The 18,029-nt window shown below is 32.1% G+C and overlaps 1 protein-coding gene across 16 annotated transcripts in view; it reads left to right on the top strand.

The window, feature by feature from the left end:
• The window catches only part of BAZ2B (bromodomain adjacent to zinc finger domain 2B), a 287,601-nt gene that overhangs the window by 182,197 nt on the left and 87,375 nt on the right, over nucleotides 1-18,029 (top strand). For 11 of the 16 annotated variants that reach the window (XM_025039214.1, XM_015596523.2, XM_025039213.1 and 8 more), the window contains exons 6-10: nucleotides 1,233-1,421; nucleotides 5,762-5,929; nucleotides 6,929-7,122; nucleotides 12,842-13,045; nucleotides 13,527-13,922. In XM_025039214.1, the coding sequence (XP_024894982.1) occupies nucleotides 1,233-1,421; nucleotides 5,762-5,929; nucleotides 6,929-7,122; nucleotides 12,842-13,045; nucleotides 13,527-13,922 (1,151 nt within the window). The remainder of the gene's footprint in view (nucleotides 1-1,232; nucleotides 1,422-5,761; nucleotides 5,930-6,928; nucleotides 7,123-12,841; nucleotides 13,046-13,526; nucleotides 13,923-18,029) is intronic. The other 5 variants (XM_015596527.2, XM_025039207.1, XM_015596525.2 and 2 more) reach the window with 3 other exon arrangements.

The following is an 18,029-nucleotide window of genomic DNA, read 5'->3' as shown; positions in this document are numbered from 1 at the left end:
TGCAATTTATTTAAATCTTAGTACTTCGATAAAAATATATTGCACTTTTAGTAAAGAATATAGTCTCTCAGGGCATACTCTGACCTTTGATGACTTTCTCCTTGGTTTTCAGGGGATAAAAAAGCAAAGAGGACAAATTTTTTTGGTGACTAAATGAAAAAAAAAACTAAACTTATTTTTAACTTATATTTTAAAATTTTCTTCAAACATATTGCATTAAAACTAATTAAATCAGAATGCACAGCCAGGTCTGTTATAAACAGGAGAAAATAAGGAATGTTCACTCTTATTTTAACAGAGAGTACAATACCTTTCACATGGTAAATTCTTAAGATAGCCTGGAATGTGAGATTTTGATATTGTTTTCATAGTATCAAGCCAGGGAAACTTAATTATTTCCTGGAAGTAAAAGAAAGATTTTCAAGTTTTAACATATTTTCTGCCAGATCCCTACAAAGTACGAAAAATAAGTTGTGTTTTGATTGTATAACACTCCAGCCTGGGGTTGTGACACTTAGTACTAGATTCTCTTTAGATTAAAAGTGGGGATTGAAAAGTCACACATTTGAATTGAATGTGATCTTTCCATCACAGAATGAAAAAATGAACTTTATATTGATAACCCCTCTTAGATGCAGAAATATCTTAGTACATTTACTCATTAAATCTTTATGTTGTCCTGTACATCGCTTTATTAGGCTAGACTATAATCCCTTTTTGGTATCAACTCTCCTCATCAAAGAACTATTGGATAGAGAACATAGCTTCACTTCTGGCACATGGAAACTGAAAACTGCCTAGAGTGTATGATAATTTGAGTAATGACTTGGTGACAGATTCTGGACTTATTTCACTGGTTTTCAGCTTTCTATTAATAAGATGCTTTTATTTTCCTTCTTATGAGTAAAAGTTTTTGATAATATGTTAATGTACATGTATTAACAGAAAGTTCACCTCACTTCTTCAGGTCAAACTATTATAATTAGTGAAAAAGATTTACTTAAAATATCTCTCAAATTCAAAGTAAATATGGTTATGCCATTTATTTTAATTATATTTATCAGAGTGCTTTTATGTTCCTATAAATATCTTATTCTGTAGGGTTTGAAGAATAGAAATATGAAAGAAAAAAATGTAAAATAAAAATTTAATAGTTATGAAATCATAACTAACTTATGAATACTGAAATCAGATTCTGAAATCAACTTTAAGTGTGTTCTTTTCCCTCCCAGGACATTTATTCAGAGCAGCTGGGGATCAACCGTTTAACCTGTCCACAGTGTCGAGTGCCTTCCCAATGGTCAGCCACCCAGTCTTTGGTCTACATTCAGCCAGCTCAGGGCATTCAGAATTTGGTGGTTTGGGGACACTTGGTACACCCACAGCCTTAGCCGCACATCCCCAACTAGCGTCTTTTCCAGGTAAACATCTCTTACAAACAGTGTTCAAGGAAAGAAGGAAAGCTTGAAAATGTTCAAGCAGTAATTTGTTTATTAAATTAACATAAAGAACAATCTAATGTCTGCTGTATTAAAACTCCTGTGCAAAAATTTCCTCAATCCTATTTATTATGTGCGAACAGACACACACACACACACACACACACACTCTATGTGTGCTTGGTGGCAATGCAATTAGTTAAGTACTTGTGTTTATATAGAAAAAAAAGCATCTGCAACAAAAGTGAATAATTAGGTCAAGTTTTTCTTGTGCATTTTATTGAAGTATAATATGCAGAAAAGTGTACATATTTTAAGTGTAGAGCTTGATAAATTTCTTTCATCTTTATTTAATTTTTTTAAAAGTTACTTAATACTAGAAAACTAAAGTCCAGTTCTTATAATGAATATCTCTATACTTTTATTTTGAGTGCTCACTTCTCTGCAATTTGTAAGGAAGATGAGCTTGGTTTTTAAATTTTAATATTTTTCCATATTCAGTCAAAACAACTTGCATAACTTACATGGCAGGAAGACCAGAATAATCCCTAGTTCTATAGATTATGAGAATTCAGAAGTTCACCAGTTAAAGCTTGATTTAGACAAATATGCTATAATTTGTCCTTTTATATTTTTCTGAAAGTCTAAACTTTAAGTGTTTCCAGTGATTAATTTTACTTTAATAAATTTTATTAAGGGATGTTTAAAAATTAGAGCATAATTCTAGACACAAACTTGAATTTAAATCTGGCTTTGCTATGTTTTAGCTGTGTGACCTTGAACAAGTAATCTGACCTCTTAGCCTCAGTTTTGTTATCTGAAAAATGAGGATAATAATAATAGTACCAGCCTCTTAGAGTTCTTATGAAGATTAAAGGGGATATGCCATGTTTAATGCTGAATGCAGTGTTTGACACAAATAATTAGTGCATAGTTGGTAACTATCATTATTATTTTCTCTTGCCCACTTGAATGGGTAATAAATTGCCAAGTGCTTATATGCATGTATATATATATGTGTATATATATATGTATATATATAATGGAAAGATGGCTAAATATATATTTCAAGTACTATTTCTTGAGTCATATTATTTAATTCAGTTGTCTAGAAGAGAGGGGACAGTAGGGAGGGATAGTATGACTAGAAAATTTAAATAAAAATCTTCAATTAAGCCTTAAAATTTGCTTTAAAAATACTAATAACAATTTAATTCAATCAGTTTCTAGCATGGTCGCGTAGCAAGATGAGCATTTAATAGCTATTTGCTGAAATATAAGATTGCTGATTGAAAATCTAAATAGGTAATATAGATAGTTACTGGTATCTTAAAAAAATTTTTTTTTTATCATAGGTTATTATAGTATCACTTTTGAGCATTTCTTAACCACAATGTAATTACTGTATAATTACCTTCTGCACTGGAATGATGGTTAACAAATATAAAGAATTACTCATCTGGACTTCAATAATGTTGGTGCTTCTACTATATAGAAAAAAAATTAATAATTCCTCTAGCCTACATAAACTATTCACTCATTCATTTATTGTACTAAGTTCTTGGAGCATTTACTGTGTGCTGTGCACTAAGCCAGGCACTGAGAAACACGGTATATGTTTTGCTGCTTAAGTTATTAGGAGATAGATAAACAAACAATTACAAGACAGAGTCTTTCGTGGTAAAAGTATGCCTATAGAAGCATACTTTTTTGCCAAATGAACAGTGATCATGCCTAGTTTAAGAGGACTCACTTGTTTAAATTGTAGATTTGGTATAATAACTTATATTTAAATTCTCTGTAGTTGCCTTTATTCAAAAGGGTAACCATAATGCCAGATTTTAAAAATCACCTAATAAATAAATGAAGACACACAAGGAAGAAATTACTAGGAATTTTGAATGAGGAACAATTTGTTTTCAAATTTTATGCATTTCTAAATTAGTCTGCATTTTAGATGATTAAATCAAAACATGCAAATTTATTTAATGGATATTAGTATAATAAAATTATTTTTATTTTATGTTGAAATGGTATTTCATGATAATTGCTTTAAAAATATATACAATGTTTGGTCATATTTTTTATTATATTACCATGTATTTTGTGAAGTATGAAAGAATTAGAAATTCTGCTATATCTTTAAGGTTCAAATTGAGATTCAGTATAACCTCTGAAATATTATGATCTTTCAGTTGAATATGACTAATGTTGCTCCTATGCTGTTACCTTCTTTGAATACATTTAGCAATTCATAATGTGCTGGTTTATGTAATTTTTATTTTGTATACATCACGTGATAGACAAGCTAGTTTGTGAGTGACTAAATTTTTAAAAATTTTCTTCTATTTACAAGATAAATAAGCTCTCTTTAAAATGTATTATTTCCTATGGAATATTAGACATTTATAAAGTTTGTAGTCAGCAGCCCTACCATTTTTATCTTTTTATTTGATTAATCTTGTTAACTTGTTTATATTACTTGAGACATCAACTTGTTTATTATACACATTTGCCAATTGTTTTTTCCTAGTCCCTATTATGTACTTACTTATCACTGACATTCTGAAGTACATTTTTATGTTTTTTTCTGAGTTTATGTCTAAAATATTTAATCTTAACTACACTTTGATTACCTTACCAAGTTGTTGGTTGTTTACAAAGTCTATACATTCAACTGTAATGCTTTAATTATAGGCTGTATTGAATAATATAAATATCTTTGGAAAACCTGAGTCCCTTTTTGTCAGCTATGTAGCACCTAGTTTTCAAACATACGAATAGCAGTAGATTCCAGCTTTGCTGATATAAGCCCAAAGAAGTGTATTCTTTCTATTTGAATACACTTTTTTCATCTGAACAGTGGATGAATGATTAATGCTTTTGTGTAGCTATTCTTGGTTGAGTTCTCATCATTCAGGCACTGCCGAATATACATCGGTGTCATTTCACTAGCAGCACCTTCCTGCAGTGCAGAAGAATAGCTTTTATAGTTTTCTGCTAACTGTTCTTTTAGACCTTTCAAAATGGCAGCTACTATGAACATTTCACTTTTTTAAAAAACCAGATTTTTGCCATTAGATAATCAAGGTACACATCACTTTACATCTTATTTTTAATGGAGAGTGATATTGCTAGAAAAGCTGAAAGATCGTGTAATACAGTATACTGACAATATTGAATTTTTCTCATGCTATATTATTGGGGTTTTTTTTTTTCTCTAATTTCTTTATGGTTGTTACAATCAATGAAAAATGTAGCATATCTCCTTGGAAGATGAGCCTCAAAGGTAATAACTGATTTGATGATCTAGTAGGTTAGCCAGTTGGAAAAGATTATTTCTGAGATTTTAGATGGGGCAATACAAGACTTTCTTTTGGATTATTTTTCAATCTTGTCTTAATCTTCACCCTCCCTCGGAAAAAAAATGTATTCCATAAAATTTGGCTTCTCTCCTTTTCTTTTCTAAAAGTTTTAACTGAGAGCCATTGTTTGAATATCTAAATTGCATTTGATGGTTTTTCTACTGTTTAGTCATTTTACTTTGATAAAACAATCATTGTTATCTGAAAAGTATAATTAAAAATCAAGCTTTTTTCATTAACTTTAAGGGGAGAAACTTTATACATCTTTTATTTTTTAATATGACTTACTTGTTTTGGAAATCTCAGTACTTTTCGATCTTAGTTTAAAAAAAGGCTTACTGGTTTTGCTGTCTTTATGTTTTTGTTTGACTGTAGAATGTTTTCTTTCATAAATGAATTTGGGGTATACTGGATTACAGTAGTCTTTGTATTATTTAAACAATCTGATTTATCAGAGCTAGATTTATATTATGTGTAATTTGTGGAAATTCTTATCATTGGTTATAGATGGTAACCTTAAATTCTAAGGTTTAAAATAGATTAGTATAAAAAAATAAATAGATTAGCATATCTTAAATATACTATTATGTTATCTTGTTTCTTTACTATTTTAGAAAATTATGGTACAAGTTATCAAAGAGTCAAATAATTCTTTAACATTACACGTTTTCAATTTTATTTTTAAAACCTTAGACTACTTTTGTTCTTAATAAACAAATTCAAGGAAACTGCTAAGATCCTTGGATACTTATCTTAATGAGAGGAATGATGGGTGTAAAACTTCTAATTAGACATGTTACAATTAGAAAGATGATCAGGACTATGTATAATTCAGCAGTTCTCTTTTGAGATGAAACTTGAAATTTTTTTCAGGAATAAAATATAAAAAGCATTGTTACATTCTCTAGAAAGTTAATTCAAGTATTTTTGCTTGTTTGTTTGGTGTTTGATTTTGAGGTGCAGAATGGTGGCGAACAACAGATGTCCATAGTCGTACAGGGGCAGCCTTCTTTCCACCATTACTGGGAATTCCACCACTGTTTGCTCCTCCAGCCCAGAATCATGATTCTTCTTCATTCCATTCAAGGACTTCAGGAAAAAGTAATCGAAATGGTCCCGAAAAAGGTATTCATATTAGCAAGTGAAATAATTCAAGTCTTCCATTCCAATACTTATTTTGAGTAGAGTTCAAGTTTAATAACATTTATATAGCTGTAGTAGTCACTTTCACGTTGTCTTGATTAATCCCTACAATAACTCTTTGAGATTGGAAGTATTCTCATTTTGCAACCAAGGTTAAATAGCATTTAGTTTTGTTTTTTTTTTTTTTTGCAACCAAGGTTATTGCAAAATCATTCAAGAATAATGAATGATTACGTAATGTTACGTACTGATGTAATGTGGTCAGGATTTGAACTCCAGTCTCCTAACTCCCAATTCCACTGCTTTTTCCTCTGTATCTCATTACCTTTTTTATGGAACTCAGTATAATATATTATTTCTTTTTTAATTAAGCATTAAATTAATTAAATCTAATATACCATTATTCCTTTTTTCTTTTAAGTGATTATTAATATTTCTGTAGTTAACTGTTATTAGAATATCATTTTATTCTAATAGCTTTTAGATGCTTTAATATCTCTTTTCATTTGAGTTAGTGTTTTGGGGAGTTTTCTCTGAAGGAGGAGTATTTGCATTTAATTATCTTTCTAGACATTTTTAAAAATCAAAGTGAAATTCACATAAATGTAAAATTAACCATTTTAAAGTGAATAATTCAGTGGCATTGAATGCATTCATCGTGTTGGGTACCATCAGCTGTATCTAGTTTCAAAACATTTTCATCACCCCAAAAGGAAACCCCATACCTGTTAAGTAGTTTCTCCCTTTTCTTCCCTCCTCCAGTTCCTGGGAACCATTAGGTTGCACTCTATCACTATGGATTTACCCATCATGAATATCTCATATATGGAATCATATAATATGGGACCTTTTGTATCTGGCTTCTTTCACTTAGCATACTGTTTTTGAGAGTCATCCACATTGTAGCATACATCATCATTCATTCTTTTATATGGCTGAATAATATTCTATTGTATAAACATGTTTATTTTTATTTTCAAGGTGTAAATGGGTCAATAAATGGAAACAGTACATCATCTGTATCTGGTATCAACACATCTGTACTATCCACTACTGCTTCAAGTTCTGTGGGACAAACTAAAAGTATAAGCTCAGGTGGAGGAAATCGAAAATGTAATCAGGAACAAAACAAAAACCAGCCTTTGGATGCTAGAGCTGACAAAATCAAGGATAAGGTAAATTATTCTTTCAAAGACAAATTTGTAATAAATCTATATATAAGCGTTCTAAAGGTCAAATCACCTGAATCCATGGAATAATTTTTCATGAATTACTAACTCCTATTTTTGCAGATGTTTATTTTGATGGCGTGGTACTAATATTATGTATATGAAAAAATTAAAACTGTCTACACCAGTAAATAATACAAATAGTAATAATAGCAAATATTTGAGAACTTACTACATACCATCTCTGCACTAATTGCTTTGTACATAATATCTATTTTAATCCTCCCTATACCCCTAATAAGGTAAGTACGATTATTACAAATGAGGAAACAGAGTCCCAAAATAGTTGGCCAGTAAGTGGCCAGGATTTGAAGTCAGGCAGGTTGACTCTATGAAAACAAAAACAAAAAATTTTTTATTAATGGAAAATTTGAAATATAACAAGTAGACAGAATAGCATAGTAATCCTGTATACCCATTATTCATATTTAACAGTTATCTATCACCTCATGACCAGTTTTATTTTGCTTTATCCCCAACTGTACAGATTATCAGTGTAATGCCTCTCAATTTTAAATTCATCCTTTTTTTTTTGCCAGTTGGAACAATGTTAGATCTTGTCAATACAAGATCTTGGAGAAACAAGAGGAAGGGGTTTCTGTTTCCAGTGCTTTCTTCCTGCTCTTACGCTGTGGCTACCTTTAGGTAGCTTCCTTGCCAGTTGGCAGCTTTTTTGCAGTTGCGTGTAGGAGACCCAGTAGTGCCCACCGTCTAGTGAATTTCACTGGCATCCCAGTGGGCAGCTTATTACAGTAGTCTCCCCTTATCCACCTGTGGTTTCACTTTCTGTAGTTTCAGTTATTCATGGTCAACCACCATCTGAAAATATTAAATGTAAAATTCCAGAAATAAGCAATTCATAAGCTTTAAACTATGTGTTCTTTTGAGCTGTGTGGTGAAATCTCACACCACCCTGCTTCATCCTGCCTGAGATGTGAATTATCCCTTTGTCCAGGATATTCAGGCTTTATGCACTACCTGCCTTTTAGTCACTTAGTAGCTGTCTTGGTTATCAGGTTGACTGTCATGGTATTGCAGTGCTGTGTTCAAGTAACCCTTGTTTTACTTTTAAGTAGTAATGCTGGCAATTCAGATATGCCAAAAAGAAACTGTAAAGTGCTTGCTTTAAGTGAAAAGGTGTAAGTTCTTGACTTAATAAGAAAAAAAATATTCTGAGGTTGCTAAGAGCTACAGTAAAATGAATCTTTTCTCTGTGGAATTGTGAAGAAGGAAGAAATTTGTGCTAGTTTTGCTGTCGCACCTCAAACTATGAAAGTTATGACCACATGTGCATAAGTGCTTAGTTAAGATGAAAAGATACTAAATTTGTTGCTGGAAGACATGAACAGAAAACATATAGCCACTGGCTGCAGGTAGCATTGATGTGAACTTTACATCTGAACAACATGCCTCTCAGGCCCTAATTTTTAATCCTAAGGAACTATTTTATCAAATTTTCCTTGTCCTTCAAGATAGCATCAAGTTCCATATATTTTCCAGAATCAATAAAACAAATAATTCTTTTTTTTCCATTTGCCCAGCATATTACATAGAAATATTTCCTTTAGATGTTTCAGTTCCCTTCTCAAACAGAATGTTTTCCAGAATAAGGTAAGACATGGTTGAGTCTAGGGGAAAGATCCTCTAGTAAAGCCAAGAAGCCTTATGGCACCTCCCACAAAAACTCAAAAGGACTGTATTTAGGTCCTAAGACGAAAATATTCCCTTTCTTCTTCAAGCCGCGCCCCCGTGCCACCCCCGAGCACTCAAGCAAATGTGATTAAAGACTCTTGGTTATTTCTTTCTAGAGACATAGATTTCAGAGTCACAGTCTCCACCTGTTGCTCTTCAAGTGCTCTTCAGTCTTCTCTCTTATGATTTGTTTCAAGGGCATTCCCATTAGTGTGCTCTCTAAGGGCTTAGCTGCACTGCTGCCAGCTTCTCTGCCTGCAGACTCCGACTGAAACACCACCCATTCCTTACTCGCACAGTATTTTGAAACAAATCCCAGACATCATGTCATTGGACATATTTCTGTATGTATTTCTAAAAATTAAATGTCGCTGTTTTAAACCTTACAACACTGTCCTACCTCTTAGAAGTAATGCTAACATCTAGTAGAATCTAAAACCTCCGGTACCTCCACAGTGTACAAGGCACTGAGCAGGACTCTTCTTGTCTGTAGTTCTAATGAGGAATCTCCACTGACAGTCTTAAACAAATCAGTGCTGTTAAAGTAAAAACTTATAGAGGCACCTTTTTAGTGATATAAAGAAATAGATTCTGAGTGGTGTTTACAGACATCCACATAGAAATAACACTAGAGAGACTGGCTACCTGAGTGAGGGAAACTAGAACTTCAGACTTCAGGAGAAGAGCACCTTTCGACTATACATGAGCTGGCATGACTTTGTAATGGTAAGTTGTTCAACTAAAATAGAGATGAAAGGCATTCGAACTAAAGAATAAAATCCTTTTTTACCTAGTAATTTTCAGTTTTAAAAGCCTTTTAAAAATTGCTTCATCAGCTCTTTTCATGTGTAGTTTGAAAAAAAATATTCTTCAGCTAATTTTGATAATTCTTCCTCGGGGACAGTGTTACATATCTCCATATTGCTCCTTGAAAATCATTGATTAAGTCCAATTACCACATTTAGTCTGTATGTATATTTAGAATAGATATATAGTTATTTTAGATTAAACAAAGTAAGTCACAAACTAAAATGCATAAACTTACAGCCCGTTTAGGAAAAAAATAAAACAATTCAAATTTGAATAAGTTCCACTCCTACTGCCACATAAATTATTGTTACTACAGCAGCCAAAATAGTCTTTTAAAACATACGTTTTTTATGGTTTTCAAAATATCATCTGTTATCACTCCTGCCATTAGTTTTCTATCCTACTCAGAATAAAATCTTTGCCATGGCCTACAAAAACGTGTCTGATCTAACCCCTGCCAGTTTTATTTCCTATGGCTTTCTCTCAGGATCCCTCTTCTGTAGCTGGTCTAGCTGACTTCTCCATTCTTTGAACACATCAAACTTGTTTTCTTTGCTGTTTCCCCTGTCTTGAAAGGCTCTTCTATTATATCTTTATGTGACTGGCTCTTATCCTCCATTTAGGTCTCAGCTCAAAAAGGTCTTACCTGATAATTGCATCTAAATCTTCACCCCACCCTACTCCCAACACATTATCTATTCAGTTATCCTGTTTTAGTCATGGTATTTATTACTAAAAACATTTATTTATATTGTTTGTTGATTCTCTGCACCTTGTTCCCACTAGGGCAGAGTTGCTATCTGTTTGTTGCACCTTTGTATCTCCAGAGACTAGAGGAACTGTGCCTGGTACATAATAGCTTTAAATATGTTTTTACTTTGTTATTGGAAGAAATAAGTATACAGTGAAATGAAAGTTCAAGGAGAGAGCTCTGGAAGGCTTTCCCCATTGGATAGGGGGAAGTGAATTGATTAATAAGCTCTTCTTTGATCATTTTTTGATGAACTAAGAAGACTCATTTTTAAAACGTTTAAATGACAGAAAAGAGGCATACTACAAAATTATGTGTAAATACAAAAGAACTACTTACCTACACACATACATCACACATACAACACACACACACACACACACACACACTAATAAGGACTAAGGAAATGAAATTGGTGATATTGAAACTTATTTTTCTTTCTTTTTCTAATACCCATACTTGTCTACTCACATCTACTTTTCTTTTTAATGAGGTCTAAATTAGTCACCTTATAAAAGCACAGACTCTTTTTTTGCACACTATCAAGAGTGTGCTCTGCAAAACCATCTGCATCAGAACCACATGAAGCGCTTGTTAAAGCACACCCCTGTGCCCTGTTTGGAATTGGGCTCCAAGAATCTGCTGGTTGTGGCAAGTTCTGCCAGTGAATACTGTACACTATAAAGTTTAGAACCTGCACCTCTAGATCCACTCTTGGGTATAAGCCTGATTTCTCATGCCATCTTTAATAAAAAACTGTACAGATTACTTAGGCATTTGAATAGGAGTTTACTTTTCTTTACTAAATCACTGTAGCTCCCCCATACTTTCCTTTCTTAGCCTCTACTGAAACTAAAAGTAGTATCTTCAGTTTAGATTCTTTATGATTTTCATAGTCTTGCTATAGTTGCTTAGAAACCTACAACAGATTCTGATTGCAAAGGAGCTATTTCTCTAACAAATGGTAGACTTAATAGTAATATATTACTGTTGTTTCCTTTTAATCTCTACTTTGGTGTCTTTCATCCTGCGATTCCCACACTTTTCCAATTCGGTTCCTCCTTACTCTGTTTTACTGTTAGAGAAGATAGCTCAGGAATGTTGGTAACTATTAGTTTGCTTATTGAAGGTTTGTCTCTGGAGGAAGCATTAACAGCTGATAGTTTGGAGCAGTTAACACAGAGCACCAATGAAAGCAGAATAAAACAGCATGAGTGACTCTTCTCACTCATATGCATTTTATTTAAATCAAATTTCAGAAGATACAAAGGAAAGAGTTGCAATCTGTAACAGTGGCTCAGCTTGGCTTCCTGTTGAATAGGTGTATTTTTGTCTTTCACTCCCTAACCCAATAGTCATGAAAGGCCATATTTTCATTAAGACCATAGCTTTTGTAATTTATTACCTTTTCTATATTTTGTTTTTATTTTATCAATCAGCACATGCTATTGAAATATTTCTAAGTAACTTTGGATTATACTCAGTCTTTTTACTAAATCTTTTCAATATTTTTCCTTTTCAGTCTTCCTATTGACAGATTTTTAACTTTTCCATTGTTATATAGTTATTGAGTTATAATTCATCTCTTTTTTTTTCTTTATTATTCACTACTATCAGTTCTTTAAACCGAAAACTTTCCTTTTATGTAACCTAATGTTGCTTTCTACCACCTTTGGATTTTCTTTTTCCTATAGAGTCTTAATTGTTCCAGAAATTAATCTGTCTTTATCACATTTTCCTATGTTATTTGACGTGAAATATAAAAAATTAAGTTACTTGACCCTAAGTAAAGCACCTTATAAATCTTTTGTTACTTATCTTCTCTATAGCACTTATTACTAAATGGAATTATTTGCTTTTATATTAATCATCTGTCTACCACCACCACTGCCACCACCACTAGAATGAATGTATATTTCTCGAAGGCAAGGACTCTATCTTAGATAACATCATTGTAGTCCAGTACCTTGAAAGGTGTGTTTGGCATGCTACATGTAAATATTTGGCTATTGACTCACTATTTGCATAAAGAAGACTAAAGCTAAATATAGAACTTCAGTGTGTGTAACCCTTATCATAATTGGGATTATTATTTTGTAAATTACTCTTGTATTTTGTAATATCAATGTTTGTAATATTGATGTTTTATAATATTGATCTTTCCAATACTCTGCATGACAGAGCTTGTACATTTTATTGGAGAATTCCCGTGAGATATGTTAATTCGATCAGTTTGTTGAATTACCCTTAACAATATGTGACTTTTTCTCTTTTTCCTATTCTTTGAACACATCAAATAAATGACATTTTGAAATTGAAAATATCGTTTGAAAATTAAAAGAGCATGCCTCTTACTGAAACTTAAATTTTTTTCCAAAAATAAAGTCTTGCGAAAATCTTGTCTTAATCCAGAAACCAAGAAAGAAAGCTGTGGAAAGTTCTAGCAACAGCGACAGCGATTCGGGCACATCATCAGACACCTCAAGTGAAGGCATTAGTAGTAGTGATTCAGATGATCTAGAGGAAGATGAAGAAGAAGAAGATCAAAGTATTGAAGAAAGTGAAGACGATGATTCTGATTCAGAGAGTGAAGCACAACATAAAAGTAACAACCAGGTATAAATAGTTCCCTTGGCAGTATCCCCACATTATTCATATTTAGGGATTATCTGGTTTATCTTTTTTTTAAATTTTTTTTTTTTATGGTGACATTGGTTACCGAAATCTAATGTTTCAATTGTACACTTTAACAGTAAGGCGTATATATATTTACACTGTGTGTCCATCTCCCATAGTTAGATTTCTTTCTATCACCACATATTTGACCCCCTATCTGGTTTATCTTGACTCTCGAAGTCTATAAAGTTTAAATTTAATTATTGCCTTTTGTTATTACTTTTGCAAAAGAAGGAATAGGGGATAGAGAAACATTTTTAAAGAGACATTTAATACTTTTCTTGTGAGCTTTATACATCTATCATAAGTCATTAGGAACACTTTTTTAAAGTGCTCTTTTTCTCCAGGTTTTACTGTTGGATGTTCTTTGTCTGGATAGATGTTAAGCAGTTGACTTTTATTATTATTTTTTTATTTACAGGTGCTATTACATAGTATTTCAGACCCAAAAGCAGATGGACAGAAAGCAACTGAAAAAGCCCAGGAAAAAAGAATACACCAGCCATTACCTCTTGTGTCTGAATCCCAGACTCACTCATCATTCCAATCCCAGCAGAAGCAGCCTCAGGTTTTGTCACAGCAGCTTCCATTTATTTTCCAAAGCTCTCAGGCAAAGGAGGAATCTGTGAACAAACACACAAGTGTGATACAGTCTACGGGATTGGTGTCCAATGTGAAACCTTTATCTTTGGTAAATCAAGCCAAAAAGGAAACTTACATGAAACTCATAGTTCCTTCTCCTGATGTACTTAAAGCAGGGAATAAAAATACCTCTGAAGAATCTAATCCTTTGACCAGTGAATTGCGATCTAAACGGGTGAGTTAAAAATTATTTATGGAAGGATTTTATTATTAGAAAAAGAGCTTTTATATAGCCTTATATTATGCAGGTTTAAATTCTGTCCAGCTCTTATTTTTATACTTTCTTAGTCACCAGTAATCAAACATGCATATCAGAAAACTAAATTTCTCTGATTTTATATTTACATATACATCTGCTTAATATATTTTTGGCAACACAATCATGTTATTTTTCCTCTGGCTTAATGATTTAGCAGTAAGGAGAGAAATATGTTTGAATAAGACATATTTCACAATCACTTTTGTTTAAAAATCAATGTCTTTTTTCTTCTAATATCAATATATTCTTTTTTTTTAAATGAATTCTTGAGTAATTTACCTCTTTAGTCCTATAATTTATCAATTTTAAGTGTAAAAATTCTTTATAGACTCATTTTTCTTTACCATTCTTAGTGAATTATATGAAATACAAAATATTTTGAGTGACACTTATTTACCCAAACACCAGAATCACTCATCAGAGAATTTTTTATCTTTATTTTTTTTGTCATTGGTTTTATATTAATATGTAGTCTACATCCCCATGTCCAATAGAATTCTAGTAATTAAATGATGAGTGCTTTTTATTCTGGAGCCAGCTCAGCAGAGAAAAAATATTATGTTTGAACACAGTATCCTGTCTTTTGGTGACAGAGGTATCATTAGGCATCCTAAACATTAGATAATACTTGTAGAACAGAGGTATCATTAGGCATCCTAAACATTAGATAATACTTGTAGAGCATGTACTGTTTGCCAGCCATTGCTTTAAGTGCTGAACGGTCATTTTCTCATTGGATACTAACATCTATTTGTGCTACTGATGTTGTTATGACCATTACCAGATGATCAAAAGTGTGATACATAGAACTTAAATAACTCTCCCAAGAGCACACTGATAGTGATGGAGCTAGAATTTAAATCTAGGTAGTGTGATACTAGAATTATTTTTCTTAACCACTATACTATCTTTCTTTCTCAAAAAAGTCACAATATTCTAGTTTATTGACTCTTTTTTTTTTTTATTGTGAAGACTTTAAGAACAAGGTCAAAGAAAAATGAACAAACCAGGCTTTTTTGAGAATCTAAATTAGCAGTTCACAAGCCTAAGTATGCATTAGAATCACTTGGGAAACTATAAAAAAGAAATGCTACCTCAGAAGAACTAAGTCAGGATCTTTTGTTGAGACTAAGGCATTGCATGTCTAAAAAGCTTCCCAGGTGCTTCGTATGTGCAGCCAGATTTGAGAACCACTAATCTAAATGGTGTCCTAGTATCATGCATGTAATGCATGATGACTTGTAATGCACTATTTAATCATGAGGAGGTATTATTATTATTGGCATCACATTATTGACTTTCCATGAGTAAATTAAGCAAATTAAAAATTACAGTTTGGGGGCTATTTTAATTTTCATTAATGTATATTCCACTTTAAGATAAATGATTTACAGTCACATCAGTAAGTATTTGCATTATGAAAGGTTTTTTACAAAGTTTCTTAAATGTTTCTTATTTTAAAAATTTTATGCGACTGCCTTTTAGAAAGTCACTTATTTAACACTTGCTTTAACACAAACTAGGGCTTCTATGATCTTATGTAATTCTTACAAAATTGTGTGAAATAAAGAAACTAAGGCTCAAAGAGGTCAAGCCACTTGCCAACATTACATAGTAATTTAAGAAAGAAGTATATTAAACTAGGTCATTCTGATTTCAAAGCCCATGATTAAGATGAACTAATTTGATGTTTCTGAAATAATGGTAGTCGATGGAAATATTTTATGTGAATGGACATTCACATTAGACTCAATTCTAAATGACTTTACCCACTTGTTATTGGTACCTAGTACTGAGTTAAAAGGTATTTTATAAAAGCTTGTCTTATATCAGCATTCTTTCTTTATATGTCAATCTAATATATGGAATTTTGCTTTATTTCTTACGATAGTCTCAACTGTTTCATGCTACCTGCTATATATCTGCCTCCCTCACTAGTTTATGCTTTTCTTCAGTGTTAGTTAATCATTGGGTTTTTCCATACCCTTACACTATGGATATTTAATTGTATATAAATAGACCTGGAGTGAATTTTCTTTATCAAGTTTTGACTAGAAGATTTTTTTGTGGTCAGCGGAGACTCAGGTAGGGTCTGGCGAGCAAGTGCTTGGAGGTAGGACAGAGCTTCAGACCTATCGGTTCCTATATTCCTGTCATCGAAGCAGATACATTAAAGCAGCAAGACATTTGCTACTACATGGGTCTCAATTTTCTTCCACCCTTCTTTTATATTCCACTCCTCAGATTAACTTCGAGTGTTAATATACAGGAAGTGTTTCTTCAGAACTATAGAGTGAGGATCAATTTCAGGAAATTAAGATATAAAATATAAAACTAAAGGGAAAATTTTTGTTTTCATTACTGTTTTGATCCTCTGTATGTAGAAGGAAAATTTGCTACCTATAAAAAAAGTAAAAAATGATTATCTGACATAATTATGTTCTAGGAAATGAAAATACACTAAATTTTTCTGCTGAAAATTTAAATCAGTATTTGTAAATATAATGTTTAAGTACATTATATATGTAAACTTATATAATATATACTATGCAATATTTGTCATAAGTATTAAGTAAAGTTAAGTATATTAAAGTATTTTATGTAAGAATTTTGCTATAAAATTCTTTTTAAAATGTAAATGCAGTTATTTAGTATAATTTTTCATATTTTATTCACTGACTAAATATTAACTAAGCACTTTCTCTTCGTAAGGCATTGCCATTAGTACGAATATTATGTGACAGTCTTTGTTTACAAAGAAATACCTTAATAACTTAATTTTCTAAACTTATACAGTGACTACATTAAATAAGATAAAGAAGTTTATATGGAATTGTATGCTGCTTATTAATACTGGTGCTTTCAAATATAATAAGTCATTCTAGATGGCATTCCATCTGTATTTATGCTTGTGAAATGCCTACCACAAATTTTTGCTGACTTGAGTATTAAGAGCCCAGATCTAATTTTACTTTCAAAGCAACCATTTTCATTATAGAATTTTTACCTTCTGAAATTGAGCTTTATTTCTATAACTTAACATGTTTTAATCATTCTACTTCAGTTTATTTTTATGTGTTATCTTAATCATACAAATTAAATAAAATCCATATGATTTTACTCTTTCAAGAAGATTCTGATAGTCAAATAATTGTTTCTAATTTACAGATATAAAATTTAAGGGTTAATGGTTTACAAATTAATTTTTCCCAGGTATAATTTTCTAAAGTATAATTTATTATACTCTCCAATGCTAATATGCTGAAGGCACTCTAAAGTAAATCCCAAAGAATGTTGAGCCAGCATTTCCACCAGCTTCATATTATGGATACTTTAGGTAGTACAGGGTAGAGTATAACGAGGTAAGGGAGCTCAAAGGATAGAGGCACTGAGTGCCTCTGGCTAGGACAAACATAGATTGGATTTTGAGGAATGAACAGGATTTCATCAGCTTAAAATTTATAGAAGGAGGACATTCCATGCAGAGGAAACAGTTAAAGCAAAATGTGGAAGTGGTGAAAGTATGACACACACAATTAGACTAGAAAGGTATGTTAATGCTTACTCGAAAAATAATTTAAATATCAAAATTAAGTGTTTAGGCTTTATAAAGTTGGCATTGATGGAGGAGACACTAAAGCTTTTGACCAAAGAGCTAACATAATAAAATTATACTTAGGTTAAGATATATTGAGAATTGGATAGTGTTGTAGCCGCCAGCCCCCAAAAGACACACAGACCACCAGAAATCAGTGAGTTATAGGAAACATGCTCTTTATTCAGCCAGCTGGGTCTGCCAGGAGTACGCAGACCCCAAATTAAGCAGCCCCGAAATGTAGAGGTACAGGGTTTTTAAGCCCTAAATCCCATTCCTCATTCTGTCTTAAACACAAAGGTCTATTTTTCTCCTATTGGTTGTACAAGCGAGGGTACAGAAGCAGAAAGCTTATTGTTAGAATGTTATGTTTATAAGTGGTAGCCTATGTTCCCATGGGCGATAGCCAAGCAGTATTTTTCAGGCCA

Source organism: Pteropus alecto, unplaced genomic scaffold (genome assembly GCF_000325575.1).
Source record: "Pteropus alecto unplaced genomic scaffold, ASM32557v1 scaffold3, whole genome shotgun sequence".
NCBI lineage: Eukaryota > Metazoa > Chordata > Mammalia > Chiroptera > Pteropodidae > Pteropus > Pteropus alecto.
The sequence above is the reverse complement of the archived record's forward strand: the minus strand, read 5'-3'. Positions and strand labels throughout refer to the sequence as shown.